We start from the raw sequence: 19,890 nt of genomic DNA, 5'->3' as shown, positions 1-19,890 counted from the left end.
GTTGCCTGCATGGAAATATTTAGCTAAACTGCCCAAAATGGAAGGTTGTCTCAGAGAAAACTAATATTGAGGTGGGATCAGAACTAACAGGTGAACTTCTCATACCATTTCATAGCTGAAAGGTGTGACAAGATGTCTGGGTATGGGACACATAATGTTTTGTTTGTGAGACTTCGATACAGTAAACGTGCATTTCTTTTGTAAACATTCTGAGAATAAAGTGTCTTTTCTTTTTAATTTTCTTTAAGATTGCAAAGGTGGATTGCAAAGAGGTGCTAGACATCATATGTAATCTGGAATCTGAGGGGCAAGAAAATACAGCCTTTATTCTTTGTACAACATACCTTACCCATCAGCTGCAAACAGCAAATGTGTATTGCTCTTGGTAAGTATAAGCTGCTTCTGCTAACCGTTCTTCACTGGCTAGAATTGTGTGAATATAGTAGAGAAGGTGGATTTATCCTTCGCTTGAGAAGTGCATCAGACTGAAGCACTTCCTAGGTAATTATTTTGTCACAAGGTGCTTTCAAGGTACGGCTAAATATGTCATTTCCTCCTATTTAAATCCCCACTTGGATAAAGCTTTACATGGCCAGACATATTGAGAATACATTGGGAATTTGGATTCGGTTAGCTGTGTTATTGTTCATTTACTCCGTGTTTTAAAGCCATTAAAAAAAGTTTTTACAGCACTTCAGTGTCTCCAGGGATAAAGCTGAAGCTTTGGTACCATACTCATACTTAAGCCAATCCTGACAGTTTGCTGCTGCTGGAAAGCAAAAAGTCCATTTTTGCCCTGTTGTGGTGCCTCGTTTGTTGTCCTGACATTTTTTGTGCAATAAAATGTTATTCCTGGTCTGATCCAGGACAGGATCTTCCCTAAGCTTAGCATTCAAGAGTAGGATTGCAGTAATTCAGAGGAAGAATCTCGCTTGTGTTTGGTTCTGGAAGTATTCTTTTGATTCTCAAGGCTGTGGCTGACCTTGCAGTCAGAAGCCTCTGTGTGTAGTCGATATACACAGTGGATGTGTTAGCAAAAGTGAAATTTGCTCAATCAAAGGAGAAGAATACAAGTTTTTTTCAAGTGATACAAGAGATACAGACCCTGGCTCTGCTACTTTTGGGCACTCCATGTGCTGCTGGAACAACAGCAAGTGACACGTTGTATCCCTAAGTGCCTGTGCTGCCTTGGGTGTAATAAACGGCTTAATGAATGGCTCTGTGCTCTCGTGGTGTGAGTGGAAAAGCAGGTGACAGCACAGAAATCACAGCCAGCCTTCAGCTTGCAGTTCCCTTACGTGATGCTTTGCAAAGGGTGGTTCTGTTCCCTTTTAGTGGCAGCCACATCAGCTGAGCTGCTTGCTTATTGGAAGAGAAGTGGCAGCTTGCCATTATGATTCATCTTAGCCATTTTAAATTTCTGTATGAGAGGTAATGACTCTGGAAGTGTGGGACTGGAGGTTTTTTTTGTCTAGAAAGGGAGTCTGTGCAGCTATAGATGTGTGCATTAAGTGAGATGAATCCCAGTGCCAGTGTGTTTCCCCAGTAAGTATCAGGAGATACCCTGGGGTTTGGTCTGATGCTGGAGTGGGGCACAGGAACAGTTCTCTTGAGTGTCACTTGGAGATCAGGACATAACTGAAGTGTGTGCTGTCCTTGAATAACACTTGAATTTTTCTTGGCATCAGCTCTGAACTGACACACTGTGACTGCAGAAATTGTGTGTATCTGCAATGCTCTTACATGCTGCTTTCAAATCTTTGCAGGGAACTGACACTTTTCTGGAGCAAACTGCAGAGAAGAATAGATCCTTCCTTGGACTCCTTTTTGGAGAGATGTCGTCAGTTTGGCATCATTGCCAAGACACTACAGCATCTATTTTTCTTGATAAGAGTCATTCAATCTGAAGTAAGTAAGATCCAGTCCTGAGTCTCTGGACACAGCTAGAGCTGTTTACATGACTTTATTGTTTTCTTAACAATTCTATTGAACTGAAAAAAAAATACAGTTTATTTCATAATTCATACTTTCTGATTTTAAGTACCTAATAAGATACTAATGAAAGTCTTCTGTTTTCTTTCAACAGGCAGAGGAAGCAGGACTTGCTGTGTCTGTGTTGTTGTGTGTGAGAGCCCTTCAGATCAGGTCCAACGGGAGCGATGAAATGAAGACATCAGTGTGTAAAACAATTGCATGCCTTTTACCAGAAGACCTTGAAGTTAGAAGAGCCTGTCAACTCACAGAATTCTTACTTGAGCCAACTTTGAATGGATTTAATGCCTTGGAAGAGCTCTATATGCAGCCAGACCAAAAATTTGATGAAGAAAACGCACTGGTTCCAAATTCACTCCGCTGTGAACTGCTGTTAGCTTTGAAAGCATATTGGCCATTTGACCCAGAATTTTGGGACTGGAAGACTTTAAAGCGGCATTGTCATAAACTGTTAGGGAAGGTAGCCTCTGATTCCGAGGATGATGCAGGTTGTCATTTGTCACTGAATGAAACCGACATGTTAGAAAATTTCTTTAGTGACTATGATGAGGCAAAAGAGCACAAATACTATGACGAGAGAGACACAATGACCCACTCTAAGGAAAAATCAAGAATAAAAAAACCAATTGGTTCTTCAGAAAGATACCAGAGATGGCTTCAATACAAGTTTTTTTGTGTGCTCTGCAAAAGGGAGTGTATAGAGGCCAGAATACTGCATCATTCTAAGATGCACATGGAAGATGGTATTTATACGTGTCCCGTTTGCACAAAAAAGTTCAAGAGAAAGGAATTTTTTGTACCACATGTAATGGAGCATGTTAAAATGCCACCTAGTAGAACACACAGACCTAAAAAGAAGATCATTCTGAAGAAAGAGAGATCGCCACAAAAGGCAGGTTCCAGCAGCCCGCCCCCGGCGTTTCCAGAAGGGTCACACCAGGCACAGCTCCCCGAAAGCTTTGACGATGACACGCAGGAATACGTCACGTTCAGCCAACTGGAAAACTGCCAGCTGCAGGACAGAGACATCTACCCCTGTCCTGGGACAGATTGTTCTAGAGTATTCAAACAGTTTAAGTACTTGAGCGTACATCTGAAAGCCGAACATCAAAACAACGACGAGAATGCAAAGCACTACTTGGATATGAAGAACAGGAGGGAGAAGTGCGCGTTCTGCCGCCGGCACTTCATGACATCCTTCCACCTGCGGGAGCACGAGCGCGTGCACTGCGGGCCCCAGCCCTACATGTGCGTGTCCATGGACTGCTACGCCCGGTTCGGCTCCGTGAACGAGCTCCTCAACCACAAACAGACGCACGACGACCTTCGGTACAAGTGTGAGCTGAACGGCTGTAATATCGTTTTCAGTGACTTAGGGCAGCTTTACCATCACGAGGCGCAGCACTTCAGAGATGCGTCGTACACCTGCAACTACTTTGGCTGCAAAAAGTTTTATTATTCGAAAACGGAATTTCAGAATCACCTTGCGGCGCACGATATCCAAGTGTCGAATGGGGAAGGGAAGCAAAGGCTGAACCTTGAAGGGTTGGTTTCAGAAGAAAAATCCAGTTATCTTCCAGAGTCTCAGCTGCTTGAACAATCTGAAAGTTCCAGTCTGAATGATAACTTGGATCCCTCGGGCTCTCAGGAAGTTCCACAGGTGAAAGAGGAATCTCTCTCTGAAAGTGAAGATCTCAACAGTGAAAGTCACTGCAGCCTGCATTGTGGGAAGCACAGGGCAGATGCTGCAGTAAGCCAAAGTCAGACATCTCCACAGCTGCTGCGGACAGTGGCTCACAACCAGTCGGTTCCAGGTTTTGTCATGTCCCAGGAAGGAGTTTACCATCCAGCAAATATGAAACAACAGTGTTCCAATGTGGCAGTTTGCTTTGGTGAAAAAAATCTTTCCTGCGACTTTGAAGGCTGCTGTTCCACCCACAAAAATTCCAGAAGTATGCAAAAACACCTTCGAAGGGCCCATCCATACAACTTTAAAGGTAAAAGAAATATGGAAATGAAAACAAAATACTTTCTTGATCTGTTGAATGAGGCTCAGGACAGTAAATCCCCTACAGATATGAGTCCAGAGTTAGGTCATAATTCCGATACAAATGCTGACTCTCCAGAGAGCGTTTATTATGCTGTAGATGCTAAAGGAAGCAGTGACCTGAGGGAAGAAACTTATCCTTCTTCCCCAGAAACATCTTTTTATGACAGTTCTAAAGAAGCGGATATTGAAGATAACATGTGGGAACTAATGTTGGGCTTGAAACATCTAAGCTTAAAAAATGCTAACATTCAGAATTCTTCAAGACAGAAATCTTTCCTGGGCTATTCATCTAGGGATGCCAAGTGCTCTGAGTCAGCTGATGAAACTACCTCAAAATTTCACCTTCAAGATCAAGAAGATAACTTACCCAGCCAGTACCTTACTCAACTGGCAGCTAAACCATTTTTCTGTGAATGTCACGGATGTACATGTGAGTTTGTGACCAGAGAAGCTCTCTTAATGCATTATGTTAAAAAGCATAATTATTCAAAGGAAATGGTTCTTCAGCTAAACATGTTCCAGCATCGGTATTCACCATTTAAGTGTCACATTTGCCAAAGATCGTTTACAAGAAAAACACATCTTCGAATTCACTATAGAAACAAACATCAGCTTGGCTGCGAGGGGGTGGCTCACAAGGTGTGTCCCGGTGAAAAGTTTGATCACGTGGGTTTATGTCCAGAGGACGTGCATAAGAACAGCACTGCTGCAGTGCCCGCCTGTGCCGACAGCGTCGGCTTCCCTGCGCATTCGGACTCTGAACAGCTGTGTCACTCAAAAAAGGGAGACTGCAGTTCTGAGACTGATTTGGAGTCCAATGAAGAGGCAGACAATGACGTAACAAAAACATCTAACATTACTTCTCTGGACAGTCATAGAGAAGAGCTGGAAGCAAGACAGGGAAGAGGAAGCAAAAGAACAGTTGCTAAAGGGAACTTATGTTACATATTGCATAAGTACCACAAACCATTTCATTGTATACATAAAAGCTGCAACTCAGCATTCACGAACCAGAAAGGTTTGATTCGCCATTACAGAACTGTCCACCAGTATAATAAGGAACAGCTCTGCTTAGAAAAAGACAAAGCAAGAACAAAAAGGGAACTTGTCAAATGTAAAAAAATATTTGCATGCAAACACAAAGACTGTGGTAAGCGTTTTCTGTGTTCTAAAGCTCTTGCTAAGCATTGTAGTGACTTCCACAATGAAATCTTAGAGGATCAAAAACTGCTTTCTGAAGCTGAGTCTGCCAGGTTTGCTTGTAACCAAGCCCACTGCCATGCTGTATTTTATACGTTTAATAAGCTTAAACAGCACCTAATAGAGGAACACGCCAATGAAGAAAAATTAAACAAAGATTTTGAAATCCATTGTGACCTTAATGGCTGCAATCGAATTTTCACAAATTACAGTCACTATTCTCAACACGTATATTTCAGACACAGTGAATATTATGATAGTCTCTTTGGAAATCAGAAAGAGGAGGAAGATAATGAAGATAAAAATGAGCAAAATTATTTGAAAGACGGCTTTGACACAAGCAAGCAGAATGGGAAGCAATTAAAAGAAAAAGCTAAAAGAATTAACAAAAGCAGAGAAAAGCATTTGCTGAATTTCAAAACGAAAGAGGAAGCCCTACAAATGTGCAAAGAGAAGTCCAACCAGACACAGTACCCCTGCATGGTCCAGGGCTGCCTGTCTGTTGTCAAACTGGAGAGCAGCATAGTGAGGCACTATAAGCGCACGCACCAGATGACCAACATGTACATCGAGCAGCGCCTCCAGAAACTCGTTCTTTGTGTTAAGTGTGGCATCATGACCGAAAAGCGATCGTCCTCTGACACAGCTTCGGACTCGGGTAAAAAAGATGTAGAAGTTAACGAGGATAAGTCAGCTAATCCTGAGCCTGTGCAGGAAAGTGACAAACCCCTCGTTCCAAGCCCTGCCTGTGATCCTCCCGATGCGAGTAATGAAGACCAAGACCAATGTCCTCCGAGTGGTGTGAGTTGTGATGCCAGTGCCTTCGTGTACTCAGGCACTTTACAGTATAACCACAGTTCAAAGGACACCTGTTTAGAAGAGCCTAACACCAGGGAGTCAGCTGTGTGCAAAACTGAAGATCCCTCTGAAAGCAGTGAAAGAGAGAATAGCTCTTCTTTCTCCAGTTTACAACTGGAGTTGCCGAGAGAGAAAGACCCGGAAGGATGTCAACAAAGTGCGGTTAATCAGAATGCAAAAAGAGGTGTACTTTGTGCTGCAAAAGACAAATTTCAAAAGCCTCCTGTGTCCAAACCGTTTGATTTAAAGACATATAAACCAATGGGATTTGAGTCTTCATTTTTAAAATTTATTCAGGAAAGTGAGGGAAAAGATGATGATGACGATGATGATGACTGTGATGAGGTGGTAGAATGTGAATCTCCTGAGCAGTTACCGGTAGATGAAACATTGCAAAAAGAGGGAGACAGTCAGGGGAATACACCAGTAAACAACTTTGTAAGTGACGAAAATGGAATCATTACCCCAAATAATCCCGGGCAGCTGACAGAGATCCAGCCCTTGCTGTCAGAGTCCTCCTCTGCCCCTTCTTTAGAAAATCTGAGGGCGATCTTGGACAAGGCCCTAATGGACTGTGGAGACCTTGCCTTAAAACAGCTGCATTACTTACGACCCGTAGTTGTTCTCGAAAGATCCAAGTTTTCCACACCTCTCATAGATTTATTTCCAACAAAAAAGGCAGATGAGCTGTGTGTAGGAAGTACATAAGTAGCTTTGCTTAGAGCAGATAGCCTCCACTACTGCTGTACGGGGAGAACTTCAAATTAGAACAGTAATTGTAACAGTACACACTTTTTAGGTTAGTTTTGACTGTTTGATTCCATGAATGTATAATATCTGTCAAAAGTAATGGCCAAGTTAATTTAGCTCCCCATTTTTTTCAATGAACAGTGCTGATTTTGGTGCTATTTAACACATCAGAATACCGGGGGCTTCCTCTTGAAGAGTAAATGTGCATGATTGTATATGGAACGAGTACTGGGGTACCAGGGTTTGGGGGGCGATGGAGTTATTACTTGACTTGAATGTGCACCCCAGGGTGCTTTGTGTAACATATTGTACACTACAGCATCTTATATTTTTTGAGTTATGAGTTTCAATAAATTACAGTTTTTCACCCATTTGTTTACTGTACAGTAAATCTTTAATGTGCTTTACTTGTAATTGAGTTTGGGACCATTCTGAGTGCATTGGACGGTGTTGCTTAAGTTTTATGCATTTGTAGATAATTTATCAAACTGATAAAATAGATACAGAAAAGTAAAGTATTACATTTTATTTTACAACATTCTCTGTGCTTTTTTCAGACTTGAAAGAACTATAATTAGTACAGGCTTGCTAATTACACTTGAGCATGAGTAAGTCCTTGTTCCTTTAAAGGCAGAGCGTGTTTCCTGAGACTGTCTGGCACCACCTGAGCGTGTGACAAGTGTTGCCAGGCTTCCAAGCAGGGTGTGTCACATGAAAGTACCAGTATACATTTAGGGTTCCCCAGCGAGCTTTTTTGACCGTGAATGAAGCCTTGCTGCAAGATTCACCAGAAGAGTCAGGTAATATTTTAAGTTCTGTTTCTTGATCTGGATCACATTTCTTGCCACGCATGGCTACAGCAGCATGCCCAGAATCGCTGTCCCCTCTGGGGCAGAAATGGGTATTAGAGGAGGCCACAAAAAGGGTAAAGGTTTGAAGAGTTTATACTGTTTATTTCTGTTTTCATGCCATGAGGTAGGCCATCATTTTCCCTCCCGAGTGCTACCAGAATTTTTCTTCCAATGATGCTTCCGAGCATATGGAAGAAGCACTTTGTTCTGCAGTAAAGGAACACCATTGCATTCGCTTTCCAAAAAAACCAATTCTTAATGTGACCTCAGAAAACACTAGTCATAGGGAATGTTGCTTCCTTTTTTAAAATTGCCTTCAAATGTATGGATTTTATAGGACAAAAGCGTGTTTATTGGTTGTGCATTACTGATTCCCTCATGGCTGTGGGCTTCCCTGCTGTGTTCTCGTGGGTAGTAAATACCTTTACAATGAGAGACTTTCCAGACTGACCTCTCTAGCAGAGCTCTCAGGAGAGCCAACAGCATTTCCTCATCTACCCCGTTCTTCTGCAGGGATATAATGGGTTACCGAAAAGGCCGATCATTCTTCTATATAGTTTAAAAAAGGTAACTGATAGATACTGAGAACATAAAGTTTGCATTGTTTTATTAAAAGTTAATGACTAAAGATCCACAGACATGTTCTGTTACACTTCAGACTGGTAGAAATCAGATAAATGACTGATACTAAAATGTCATATTTAGAAGTGGCTAAACGTTAACACCCCTCTTACTGAATCCTTGTCAGATTACACAGTGCCCTGCATTGCACGCCAGTCCCCAGCGCCGCCGGCCGAGCTCTGCATTTCGGCAGCACCGTGCTGTCTCCACGGAGCGCTACAGAGATCGAAGCTGAGGTGCTAAAGTACCGCAGTAGTCGGCGTTAATTTTTGTTTTGGAAAAGTGCTAACGAGGCTTTACGTGCTTTTTTTTTTTTTTCTGTGCGCAGTCCGAGAACAATACTTTATAAACATCTGGTTAGATCCTTGCCGTGCTGCCCCCTTCTTGACTGGGGTGGCCGAGCCGTGCCGGGTAGAGCTGAGCCCGAGCGGCACGCACAGCCCGGGGCCGCCCCTCACGGTGCCCGCTGCTCCTCACGGTGCCCGCTGCCCCTCACCGTCCTCCTCACGGTGCCCGCTGCCCCTCACGGTGCCCATCGCTCACAGTGCCCGCTGTCCCTCACGGTGCCCGCCGTCCCTCCCGGTGCCCATCGCTCACAGTGCCCGCTGCCCCTCCCGGTGCCCGCCGTCCCTCCCGGTGCCCGCTGTCCCTCACGGTGCCCGCCGTCCCTCACGGTGCCCGTCGCTCCCGGTGCCCGCCCCTCACCGCGCCCTCCCCTCGCGGTGCCCGCCCGCCCGCGGTTCCTCCGGCCGCCAGGCGGCGCGGCAGCGCGCGGCGGGTGGAGCGGCCATGGCGCTGTCCGGCGACCTGTGGGCAGAGCTGCCGGCTGAGCGCCGCATCTTCTGCTCCGTCCTGCTCTTCTCGTGGGCCGTCTACCTCTGGGAGGCTTTCTTGGCGCACCGGCAGGTCGGTGGGGACGGTCGCCGGTGGGAGCGGTCGCTGGCGGGCTGGGGCTGTGCCGGGCCCGGCCCGGCCTCACGTGGAGGATGTTCGGGACCGGGGCGGGGGCTGCTGCCGGAGCCGAGCGATGCGGGGCTGTCGCCTGCCTGTGGAGGGCTCGGTCCTGTCCCGGGGCGCGGCCCCAGCGCGCTGTAGCGGATGGTGGGAGCTCTCGCAGCGGCGGGCCGGGTGGGCGCGGTGGCGTGGCCGGCGGCTCAGCGCCCCCGCAGCCCGCTCCGCCTCCCCGGGACAGCTGCGAGAGAGCGGTGTGAGCAAAACGGGGAGAGCGTGAGTCGAGATAAGGACAGGTGAAGGGAAGAGGAAGGAAGCGCCGCGCAGGCCGTCGTTCAGCACGTCCCGGATGGCGATGCCGGGGCAGCCGCGGAGCGATAGCCACCCCAAAAGCGCATCGCGGCCCCCGCCTGTCGATGCAGGATACGGCACGGAGGAGGGAGTGTCCCTTGGTCAGGGCTCGGCTGTCGCCTGCCGGCCGCATCTCCACCCCCAGCCTGCTCCTGGCGGGTTTTGCAGCAGCCGCACGTCGGGTGTTTCACCTGGGACCGGGGACAGTGCAGCCTGACACCCCGGGCAGGGGAGAATGTGTTTTGAAGTGACAAAGGGTAGGAGCTTCTCTTTAGAGAACGGGTGAGTATACTGAAACAACACCGCTGAGGGAAAAGACTTCTAGTCTTAAAAAAATTTTCAAGTGGTAAGTTCTTTACTGAAAATGAACCAGCGCCCCGTTTGTGCAGCCACTCCGTAGCTCTGTGTTCTGGTGAAGTCAAATGGTTTGCACGGGAGGATCTGTTGTTTGCTTTTAAAACCATCTTAATTGTTAACTGTGGTGCAGTAACGTCCTGTGGAAAAATCAGTTTGTGTGATCTGTATTTGACCTGTTCTAAATAAGTTATTAAGCCAGCAGTTCAGTTCCTGGTTACAACATAATAATTGTGCTTCAGTTTTGTATTTAGAACTTGATAGAAAACCGGAATTTAGGAATATTTGTTCCTTTTTGTGGGGTTTTTTTTTTCGTTTTTTGGGGTTTTTTTAATAGCTTCTGTGGTGTCCCATGGGATCATTCTATGTGCTACTTTTAAATCTTATTTATCTCTTTTAAAACATTAGATGTAGACTTTAAGTTTTGTCTTCTCTTTTTCAGAGGCGAGTGTATAGAACAACAACACATGTACCACAGGAACTGGGACAGATCATGGACTCAGAAACATTTGAAAAATCTCGACTCTATCAGCTGGATAAAAGTACTTTCAGCTTTTGGTCGGGCCTCTATTCAGAGGTTGAGGGCACTGTAAGTACCTTTCATATGATATTTTTCACGTACTCCAGCTGTGAAGTATTTTGGTTCTTAGTGGTCCCATGCAGCTGCACCATTGGCATTCTGGGGTCGTACAGCGACATTTGTACTCTGGTTTTGTTTGTGGCTGTATTTGCTACACAAAAAGAAGCAATTATTCAGAAAGCATGTAATTTTTTCCTGCAGTGCTGAGTCATACTGCACAACTACAGGGTTAGCTTACATTTTAATTATATTCTGTAACAGTGTCCATTGCAAAAGAATTAAGCAGCATGAGAGTTTTTGTATTTTAAATCGTTAAAGTCCTGTTCCTTGGCAGCCAGTATGTCAGGAGATGCTGGGAGCAGGCTCAGTGAGGAGACCATGAAGCTTTCTTCAAAATGGCTGTAGCAACTCCAGTACTGAAAGAAATTGGGGCTTTTCTCTGGGCAGGGAGCAGAGGTGAACCTCTGCTCTAGGAGAGAGGCTGCAGTATGGACATGTGCGTGTGGTTATACAACCACAGGGTACAGGGGATTTAAGGTATCTGGGGATACACCTTATGTCTGAGCTGACATAGCAGCAAAGTTTGCAGAAAATGGGCTTGGAAATATGCCACTATTTCACAGGGAAAAAAATAATTATCTGCTCTTTACTTCTGTAAAGTAAAAATTAATTATTGCCAGATATTCCACTGTTAAAATCAGAGGGGTGGCAAAAAGCTAATTATACAACTTGTCTTATTCACCCTTAGAAGGTTCTTACCATGCTGAAATTTTAGTGGACTAAGATGACAGTGTGTTTCATACTGCATCTGTGGAATGTGGTTTTGTTTTTAAGATGATTCTCCTCTGTGGAGGAATTCCTTTTCTATGGAAACTGTCTGGTCAGATCTCTGGTCGTGCTGGGTTTGGACCAGAATATGAGGTAAGTAGGCTTTAAATTTCTGTGAAAGTATTTGCTGCAATAATTTTTATTTTTAAATTGGTGATTCTGAGAACTGGTAACAGCCAATTAGCTTGCTTTTAAATTACCTTACTAATTAAAACAGCCTTATATGTTAAAAGCAAAGTCTGGTATCTGCTTGAGTCAAATGAGGTGGTGGGCTGGGTTTTTGGGAGCTCTTTGTTTGGGTGTTTTCTTTTTACTAATCCTAGAATTGATTCACCTGTGCACTAAAATGGTAAGAAATTTGAGTCTACTGCTACCTTTGTGCTGTTGGTGAGGCATGCATCCAAATTTGTGTTCCAAATCCTTAGTAGGCTGTTAGAGTGAGCAATAATTAGCAATAATGAGTCATCATGAATAAGTTAATTCCGTGAATTTATCTAGCATCATCTTCTAACCAGTTTCAGTTAAACCACTGACCTAAAAGCCATTTTTAACACCCAGGATATTTGTCAGTATGGGTCAGTAAATCTCAGATGGTTTTGTTTTGTTTTTTAGATTGTTCAGTCACTGGTATTTCTGCTGCTTGCAACACTCTTCAGTGCAGTGACTGGTCTCCCATGGAGTTTATATAATACATTTGTCATAGAAGAGAAACATGGCTTCAATCAGCAGGTACTGCAGAGAGCACTTGTGCTCACCAAATTGCTTCAGATTGGTCCTTTAATGAATGTGCAACACAAAATAATGGTTTGGGTCAGGTCTTACTAAAGAAAAGTGCATGGGCTTGAGTCCCTGTGGTTGTAAGGAGCTACGAGGAGAGCTCCTTTTGACTGACTCGGATCTTCTTGTGACACTGGCATTGCTGGTTTGCCATTTGTCTGAACTGAAGGGATCAGTTCACTAACCAGAGTGGCATATTAATATTTACATTGACATATCAATGATATCATCTCTCCTTTCTTTGCAGACGCTGGGATTTTTTTTTAAGGATGCTATCAAGAAGTTTGTTGTGACTCAGTGTATTCTGTTGCCAGTGACATCCCTTCTGCTTTACATTATTAAAATAGGGGGAGACTACTTTTTTATCTATGCCTGGCTCTTCACATTAGTTGTTTCCTTGGTGAGTATGAGAGGATGTTTGGGTTTCTTCCAGACTCCAGCTTTCTGGCATGGCTCAGCATGCTGAACACAGCTGATAGGAAATGAAGAAAAGTCTTAATTCTCCTGGGAATTTTAATGTCTACAAACTTAAACAGTGTTTTGCTCTCAATGTACTTGTTCAGGAATAATAGCTCATATCAGTTGTCCACATCAATGGCGTATATATCTAATCTATTTAATACTGGAAGCACTATAAAGCTTTAGAATAGGTACTGGCAATACAGCACTATGTGGTGATCAGTTTTCCTTTCTCCTAAATACAGAGGTGAGAACCAGAACATATGCAGCTGAAGCCATCTTCCTCTCTCTCACTTTCCTATCACAAACTAGTATTTTATTTTTGCTCTTCCTGCACCTTCCCGTTGAGCTGTCCACATAGATTTAGCCCTGAGGTGCTACAGATGCTTTAGAACCTGATGTAACAGGGGTTGGTCTATATTTTATACAACAAAAGCTAGAAAATAAAACATCTTGGCAGAGCTGCAAACTTCTGTATTGAAAGAAAACATTCCTGGCTCACTTTTCTCCTCTGGGCTCCCTCCACCCCTGAGGGTTAAGTTTGTGCTTAGACAATTGGTGTGTTGCCACCTCACTGCAACTTTATAGGGTTTCAGGCCTTAATGTGTTTGAACAGCCTTTGACATCCAAGATCATCCTAAGAGGTATTAGATTTACCCTTTACGGTCTGGTTTAGGGAAAACCAAACTATAACTCTGTGATGAGAATTGGAGTTGCATCCTCCTGTCTGTTATGCCTGCTGGTCTCAAGGCATTACACAAAGATCTGAGATAAAACCTTAAAATTAGTCCCCACATGCCATATGGTCTGAAACACTAGTCTGGACTGAAAAGCTGATTTCTGCTCTATGAAATACCCTCCTACACCTTCTGCAAAATATCTGCAGATGTTTAAGCCCCTAAAAATTACAGTAATAATAATAATTTCTTTTTAGTGGTGTTTCATCTTGATGCCCTTGCTTGCTGTGACTTTGCAAAAGTCAGTTTTTCTGATTTTTTATTTCATTGGACTTTTTCAACAGTGGACACACTGTCAAAAGTCCAGGTACTTGTTTTCAGTGAAACAAAACATATCAAGATAATTTTGAAGTTAATGCTGATGTCCATTTGCCTTTCATGTCCTGTTCCTTTTTTGCTAATCAGAATTTAAACTTTTAAAATAAATATATAAAAATGATTTTGTGGTGATGCAGAGTGTGAGGAAAGGGAGTTCAGCTTTCCTTTCCATCACGTTATTCTAGTTCTGGCTTTCTCAGCTGGGCTGCAGCTGATGCCAGTTTGAAGAGATGCAGGTGCACTGTAGTGATATTTTTAGGTCAAGGCTGTTAGTCATTGTGGAGCCGGAGGCATCAGGCACACAACTGCCTTAGCCCTGCACACAGCTGGGAGATGAAAAGAAAATAGGGAACATGACATTTCTGACTCTTTTAGGCAGTTGTTTTGCAAGTTAGCGGGAATTAGCTCCACTTCTTCTGTCTCCTGCAGCTGAGTCTGAACCACTTCAGAGCTTTCCAGGATTGGTGAAGTGTGTGCAGGTGACAACGTGTCACTGATGAGCTCCCAGCTGCTCAGAGGCCTTGTCTTGTGCCCTGCTCACACCAGTTCTGCTCGAGTGTGAAGGTGGTTTCTGCAGTTTGCTGAACTGTGGACTGGCCACCACACAAAGCAGCCCATAGAGAGCCTGGCAATAGATCCCACTTCATACAGGACTCTGCTTTATTGAATGTTTTTTTCTGAAACTGTGCCCTCTTTTTGAACTTTTTGCTCCACCTTTAGTGCTAAACACATTTGCATGCCCTGTTTTTAATATCTGCATGTGTTTGCAGGTGCTTGTTACAATCTATGCAGACTATATTGCACCCTTGTTTGATAAATTCATTCCGCTTCCGGAGGGAGAGCTCAAGCAGCAAATTGAAACAATGGCAAAGAGCATTGACTTCCCATTGACTAAGGTGTATGTTGTTGAAGGTGAGGTTTTGTTATTTTTTTAAACTAAAAGGTTTGTAATTTTAAATTTGTGCTCAGATACTGCAATACTTGCCAATGCCTGTAGCATTTTTCTGGTCTTTTTCCTGAAGCTCAATGCACAGCCTGAACTCATCCCGTGGTTGGAAGCATTTTCCTGGGCCTGTGGAATGGAAATACACAGCTTGGCCAGGAGTGGAAGCACAAAAGTAGTCAAGATTACCATTTCAGAACTGCAAAACAAAGGGAACAGCTTTTAATTTTTCTAGTCTCCGTTTAGCCTTCATTGTCTCAAAGTCCTTGGTAAAACAATTGAAAAAGTATTGAAAACTAAAAATGCCTATTTCTTGATATGTTCACAGGGATGGTTTCTTATGCTGTAGCTAGATGGTCTCACACCTTCTACTTGAGGCTAATTTTTTTCACTTTCTAATACTGAACTTCTCATCTTTTTTCCTCAGGTCATGGAATATAACATGGAGCATGCCAGCTGCCATGTCACTTCAATTCCATGTTCATGAAGTACTTTACTGTTTGACATTTCCACTATTACTAGTTTTGCTGCTGTCTGAACTTGATTTCAGGGGCTTTCCCAAATTTTGGTTTGGTTTCGTGTCCCACCTGTGAGGGCTCAGAGTTGTTCTTAATTGACTTTGTGAAAGCAGTATGAGATGGCATTAATACCTAAAGTGGTAGAGGGTGCTGAAGGCTTTTTCTAGCCTAGATAAAGCTGGGACTAGAAGCTGTGACTCAAAACTTTGGACTGGCCAGATGCTGCCAGTGTCCTGCCTCAGTGCTGCTCAGAACCACTGATATACTTGGCACACGTCTATCTTCTCTTTTCAAGCCAAGCCAAAGCTTTTCAAGTTTGAAAGTCAGTGCAGAGGTTTGCCAAACAGCTACGATTTCCCCAGATGCATTGCTGGCTGTGTCCCAGCTTTTAACAATGCTGAAAGCACCATGAGGCAGCTGTTGGTACCGCAGCCCCTGCGCAGTGTCCTGCACGGCTCCTGCAGCATGTCTGCTGAAGTGGCAGGGGCTGCAGTGGAGGCTGCCAAACCTCCAAATGCTGCCCCTCCTCACTGCCCCCCCACCTTTATTCATTTTTGTAGCATTCTTAAGAGTTTTGAGCCAGCACCATTCCCTTTTTACATGGGGGACTGCATGTGGGGGCATCTTTTTACTGGTGTTTTTCTGCACTCAGTCTTGGCTCTTTCCCCCCCAGAACTGACTTCTTGGTAAAACGTGCAACCCAGTTGTAATCTGCCTCTTACAGAATGAACTCTCAGTGTCAACACTCTTTTCACTCTAAATCTGAAGTTGCAATAGAATTTGCTTTTTTTCTTGGACGTTAGATGTTCACTGCTGCTCCTATGGTTTTAGTGCTTTTAGTGATTACACACTACATTTCTTTATTGGAGTCATCATTACTTGGATTTTAGAATATTTTTCAGCTTCCAAACAGATCTGCTTGTCTGCTGTTCATTTGGGGACTTTGAGAATTCCTCTGGGAGAATCTGGTCTGTGTCAATACTGTTCAGTGCATGGGATTATTCAGATCATGGTCTTTAAATTTTCCCCACCAGGTTCTAAGCGTTCTTCCCATAGCAATGCTTATTTCTATGGATTCTTCAAGAATAAGCGGATAGTACTCTTTGACACACTCCTGGAAGAGTATTCTGCTTTGAACAAAGAACCAGCAGAAGGAGAAGATGGTGAGAATGAAGAAACAAAGTCTAAAACCAAAGTGAGTTCGTTTTTCTTTGTGTTGCTTATAATAAATTCTTGGTGAGACATTCCCTCGTGTTTTCTAATGTGTTTTAAAGGTTCTGAGTAAGTTGCTAAAACCCAGCCCCTAATGATTTCAGCACCAAAGAATGCCTGGCTTGCTGATTGGAATTTCTGGAGCTGTGTGAGTTGTGCAGATAGCACCAGAGACTGTAAAAATCCACAGGGGCTTTAGCAAAGCATTAGTTCCCTGCATGTAAAATCTAGATCTTCCCTATATTGAATAAGGGACCTGTTCAGGCTTTTAGCTCACCTTCTTTTCTTGGGACTGCCATACCAAAACTTCCCTTTGAAGGAAATACTTTTAGTTCTTAGTGTGTCATTTTTGTGCCTTTTACTGCATGCAGTTTTTGGTGCTGGACGCGCAGACAGAGTGCACACTGCATCCTCTTATGTCCTGGTCAAGACACGAGCTCAATCTTTGAAGGTGCAGATGTCCTTCCTAATTACAGCTTTAAGGCACATCATGGGGCTTTTTGAGGACAGTTCCTTTTAAAAGGAGCAGCACTGCCTTGGGAGGAAGTGCTACCTTCAACATCTTGAGTGTTGAAGGAAAGTAGGAACAGGGCTTTGCTCTCAGTTCTCCTCTGAAAGTCTGCAGCTTTGAATACTTATTTCCAGTGTACTGCTTTGCCTGAGTAAAGAAACAGGATGAGAGGGATAGGAGAGTGTTTGGAAGGCAAATCTTCCAGTGTTCTTTCAGGTTTGCATCAGCTTGTCTGCTGCATAAGAAATAAGAGAACACTGCTTTATAGCAGAGATCTTCTTAACCTTGAAAGGTTATATTTCTGTAAGTATCTTCATGAAAAAGGCTCAGCAAAAAATTACATGTGTGTTTCTGGTGTTAGAAGGGAGTGACCTGATCTAGGGACACTTAAGTGATCAAGGAAAAAACAAATGAGTAAGAAATTTATTTATGTTCAGACATACCTGATAATACTTCTGCTTTGTTACTCCCTCAGAATAAGAAACAAGGATGTAAAAATGAAGAAGTTCTGGCTGTACTCGGTCATGAATTGGGTCACTGGAAACTAGGTCATACTATCAAGAATATAATCATCAGCCAGGTAAGTTATTTTAAACTGGGTTGTTGGGGTTTTTTGGTGAGGTTTTTTTTTTTTTTCCTGGAGCATCTGTAATTATTGCTGTTTCCAAATGCCCTCTTCCAGATTCACCTGATATGCTGTGTGACAGAAAGTTGGTCTGGATCACAGCCATCCTTCTTTCCTGTTCCATGTGTTTCAATGACAAGTAATATTCACTCCCATTTCACTCTAAAAAGACTGACCAACCACTTGGAAAACTAATCACCCCCTCCAGAAAACTCGATAAGGGGTGCTCCTGCCTCCTGGCTCTGAAAAGCCAGGCAAGCACAGTGCTTGTACACCGTGCTGCACAGATTGTTTCCAGCAACAGGAGTACAGCACAGCACAGACACATTTTGTTTGGCTCCAAACTTTTCAGAACCTATGCTAAATTCCAAGGAGATGAGTTCTGTCCTGTACTCCCTCCTCACTTCTCTTCTTGCTTTTTCATCTCCCTTCATTACTTGTTTTTTTTGCTCACTGACAGAAGACAGTGATTGTTCTACTGTTGCGTTTTCAGAAAGCAGGTAAAGACCAACTGTTTGTTCCTCTCTGTATATTGGTTCAAAAGTAATTACTTATTTTTTTACAGTGGCATCCCTGTGCAACTCTATAATGTGATGTTATGTAATGACTTATCTTAATCAAAGATCTTTTTTCTTCTCTCCAGATGAATTCCTTCCTTTGCTTCTTCTTGTTTGCTGTGCTAATTGGTCAAAAGGAGCTCTTTGCTGCATTTGGTTTCTATGACACCCAGCCTACCCTGATAGGCTTGATGATCATTTTCCAGTTCATTTTTTCACCTTACAATGAGGTAAATTGTTTTCAAGACATAGACACTGAAGTGTTATCCTAGTTAAATAACGGTTTTGCTTTGTCAGGGAAGTTAGAAATTTCCAGGGGCTGGATTGGGTGTCTCATTTTGATAATCAGGGTTCGTACTGCATGTTGGGTAGCAGTTTCAGGTGTGGCTTGGACAAAGCTTGGTGAGATCAGCCTGCAGCCACAGCCGTGTGTGGGATGTGGGAAACTAGATGTGGTAATGTTTGCTGGCACTGAAGGAATTTGCAGATAGCTGAATTTTAAAATATTTTTAATGCATTTCTCTCCACAGGTTCTCTCCTTTTGTTTGACTGTATTAAGCCGACGATTTGAGTTTCAAGCAGATGCATTTGCCAAGGAACTTGGGAAAGCTAAAGACCTATATTCTGCTTTGATCAAGCTAAACAAAGATAATTTAGGATTCCCTGTTTCTGACTGGATCTTTTCAATGTGGCATTACTCCCACCCACCCCTTTTAGAAAGACTCCAGGCCTTGAAAGATGCAAAGCAAGAGTGACAGCAATGATTGCTGGTTCAGAGACAGTGCTTCCATCTCAGAAGCAAAGTTCAGAGCTGCTTTTTAATTTTTTTTTTAAACGGATAATGCGAATTAAGTGCGCTGTTAACAGCACCACAGATCCGAGTATCCTGAAACAGGTATTAAATTATAAATGACTTATTTTTAACAAAAACAAAACTGTGGAACTTGATTTAGAAAAAGTGCTGGGTGAAGGGTGAAGACCTTCCCCCCCACCCACCCGCCACACTGACTTTTATTTCCATATCATAGTATAGACTTTTAAAAGGAAGAAAACAAGTGTAGACTTCAAAGCACCTTTTTCTTCAGTTTGTGTATGCCTTGAACGTTGCTTTTGATCCTTTTTCTATTCTCAGCATTGTGTGAACCTTCCCAGTCTCACCCTCTTCACAGTGAAGAGGCTTTGGGTGACTTGATTTCTGTATGATGATGCTTGTGCTTGCCAGTGTGTTTTAAAAGGCTGAATGCAGCTGCAGGCTTTGCTCCTGCCTTCATGTCTGTCATAATGAAAAATGCTCCTTTAATAAAACCTTCTCTCTCTGAAGTGTGGGAAGAAGGATGAATTCTTGCTGAGGAAATGTGCCATGTCTTCCTTGGAAATGAGCACTAGCGGGTATTTAGTAGCATTATAGCGGGATTAGGCTGCTCCTATTGCCCACGGTGCTGCTGGGGGTGTGGAAGGATGTTACAGAGAATCACACGTTTGAGAAAATTGCTCATTCTCTCTTGTTCTCCCTTTTTCCACATCTCAGTCCCTCCATTTGTGTTGTATTTGCCTGGATTTTTTGTGTAAATGGAAGTGTCCGGTTGCTCAGCCAGTGTATCAGAGCCACACTTTTGTTCTGAGGGGGCTTATCCTCTGTTCCATTGAGGCTTTTTCATTAATATGAATCCAGCTGAAATAGTAGTGTTGGCATACTTGTTCTTATATATAAAAGTCCTTACATATAAAAAGCCCAGGAAACAGTTTGCCCACATCAGTTACTGAAGAACAAAGTGGGTAAATGTGGAAATGGCTTCGGCATTGATTATCTCAGACTTTTCTGATGAAAAATAGGATTATATTTACTT

General features: G+C 43.3%; 2 protein-coding genes across 6 annotated transcripts in view; both read left to right on the top strand.

The window, feature by feature from the left end:
• Nucleotides 1–7,346, top strand: part of RLF (RLF zinc finger) — a 28,738-nt gene extending 21,392 nt beyond the window's left edge. For 2 of the 4 annotated variants that reach the window (XM_040086112.2, XM_058423561.1), the window contains 3 exons: nucleotides 249–385; nucleotides 1,767–1,908; nucleotides 2,087–7,346. In XM_040086112.2, coding sequence (XP_039942046.1) covers nucleotides 249–385; nucleotides 1,767–1,908; nucleotides 2,087–6,808 — 5,001 coding nt within the window. In that variant the 3' untranslated portion in view covers nucleotides 6,809–7,346. The remainder of the gene's footprint in view (nucleotides 1–248; nucleotides 386–1,766; nucleotides 1,909–2,086) is intronic. The other 2 variants (XM_058423562.1, XM_058423560.1) reach the window with 1 other exon arrangement.
• Nucleotides 7,347–9,082: 1,736 nt separating this feature from the next.
• Nucleotides 9,083–19,384, top strand: ZMPSTE24 (zinc metallopeptidase STE24). Of its 2 annotated transcripts, none has more exons than XM_040086370.2 (10): nucleotides 9,083–9,228; nucleotides 10,421–10,567; nucleotides 11,393–11,479; nucleotides 11,999–12,115; nucleotides 12,411–12,563; nucleotides 14,448–14,589; nucleotides 16,173–16,333; nucleotides 17,337–17,441; nucleotides 18,130–18,273; nucleotides 18,574–19,384. In XM_040086370.2, exons 1-10 carry the CDS (start codon nucleotides 9,112–9,114, stop codon nucleotides 18,796–18,798), a joined length of 1,398 nt encoding a protein of 465 aa, XP_039942304.1. In that variant the 5' UTR covers nucleotides 9,083–9,111; the 3' UTR covers nucleotides 18,799–19,384. The 2 variants fall into 2 exon arrangements, with proteins under 2 accessions (XP_039942304.1, XP_039942305.1); XM_040086371.2 differs by lacking the exon at nucleotides 9,083–9,228 and adding an exon at nucleotides 9,629–9,906.
• The last annotated feature ends 506 nt before the right edge of the window (nucleotides 19,385–19,890 follow it).

The sequence above is a fragment of the Hirundo rustica genome, chromosome 25, assembly GCF_015227805.2.
Source record: "Hirundo rustica isolate bHirRus1 chromosome 25, bHirRus1.pri.v3, whole genome shotgun sequence".
NCBI classification, from domain to species: Eukaryota; Metazoa; Chordata; class Aves; order Passeriformes; family Hirundinidae; genus Hirundo; species Hirundo rustica.
This window is presented reverse-complemented; position numbering and strand designations above follow the sequence as displayed.

Excerpts from the sequence above, each read along its gene's own strand:
- ZMPSTE24 (XM_040086370.2), top strand. The coding sequence starts at position 9,112 with ATGGCGCTGTCCGGCGACCTGTGGGCAGAGCTGCCGGCTGAGCGCCGC. Across the intron at positions 12,116-12,410 it reads AACATGGCTTCAATCAGCAG|ACGCTGGGATTTTTTTTTAA; the intron begins GTACTGCAGAGA and ends CTTTCTTTGCAG. Across the intron at positions 17,442-18,129 it reads AGAATATAATCATCAGCCAG|ATGAATTCCTTCCTTTGCTT; the intron begins GTAAGTTATTTT and ends TCTTCTCTCCAG.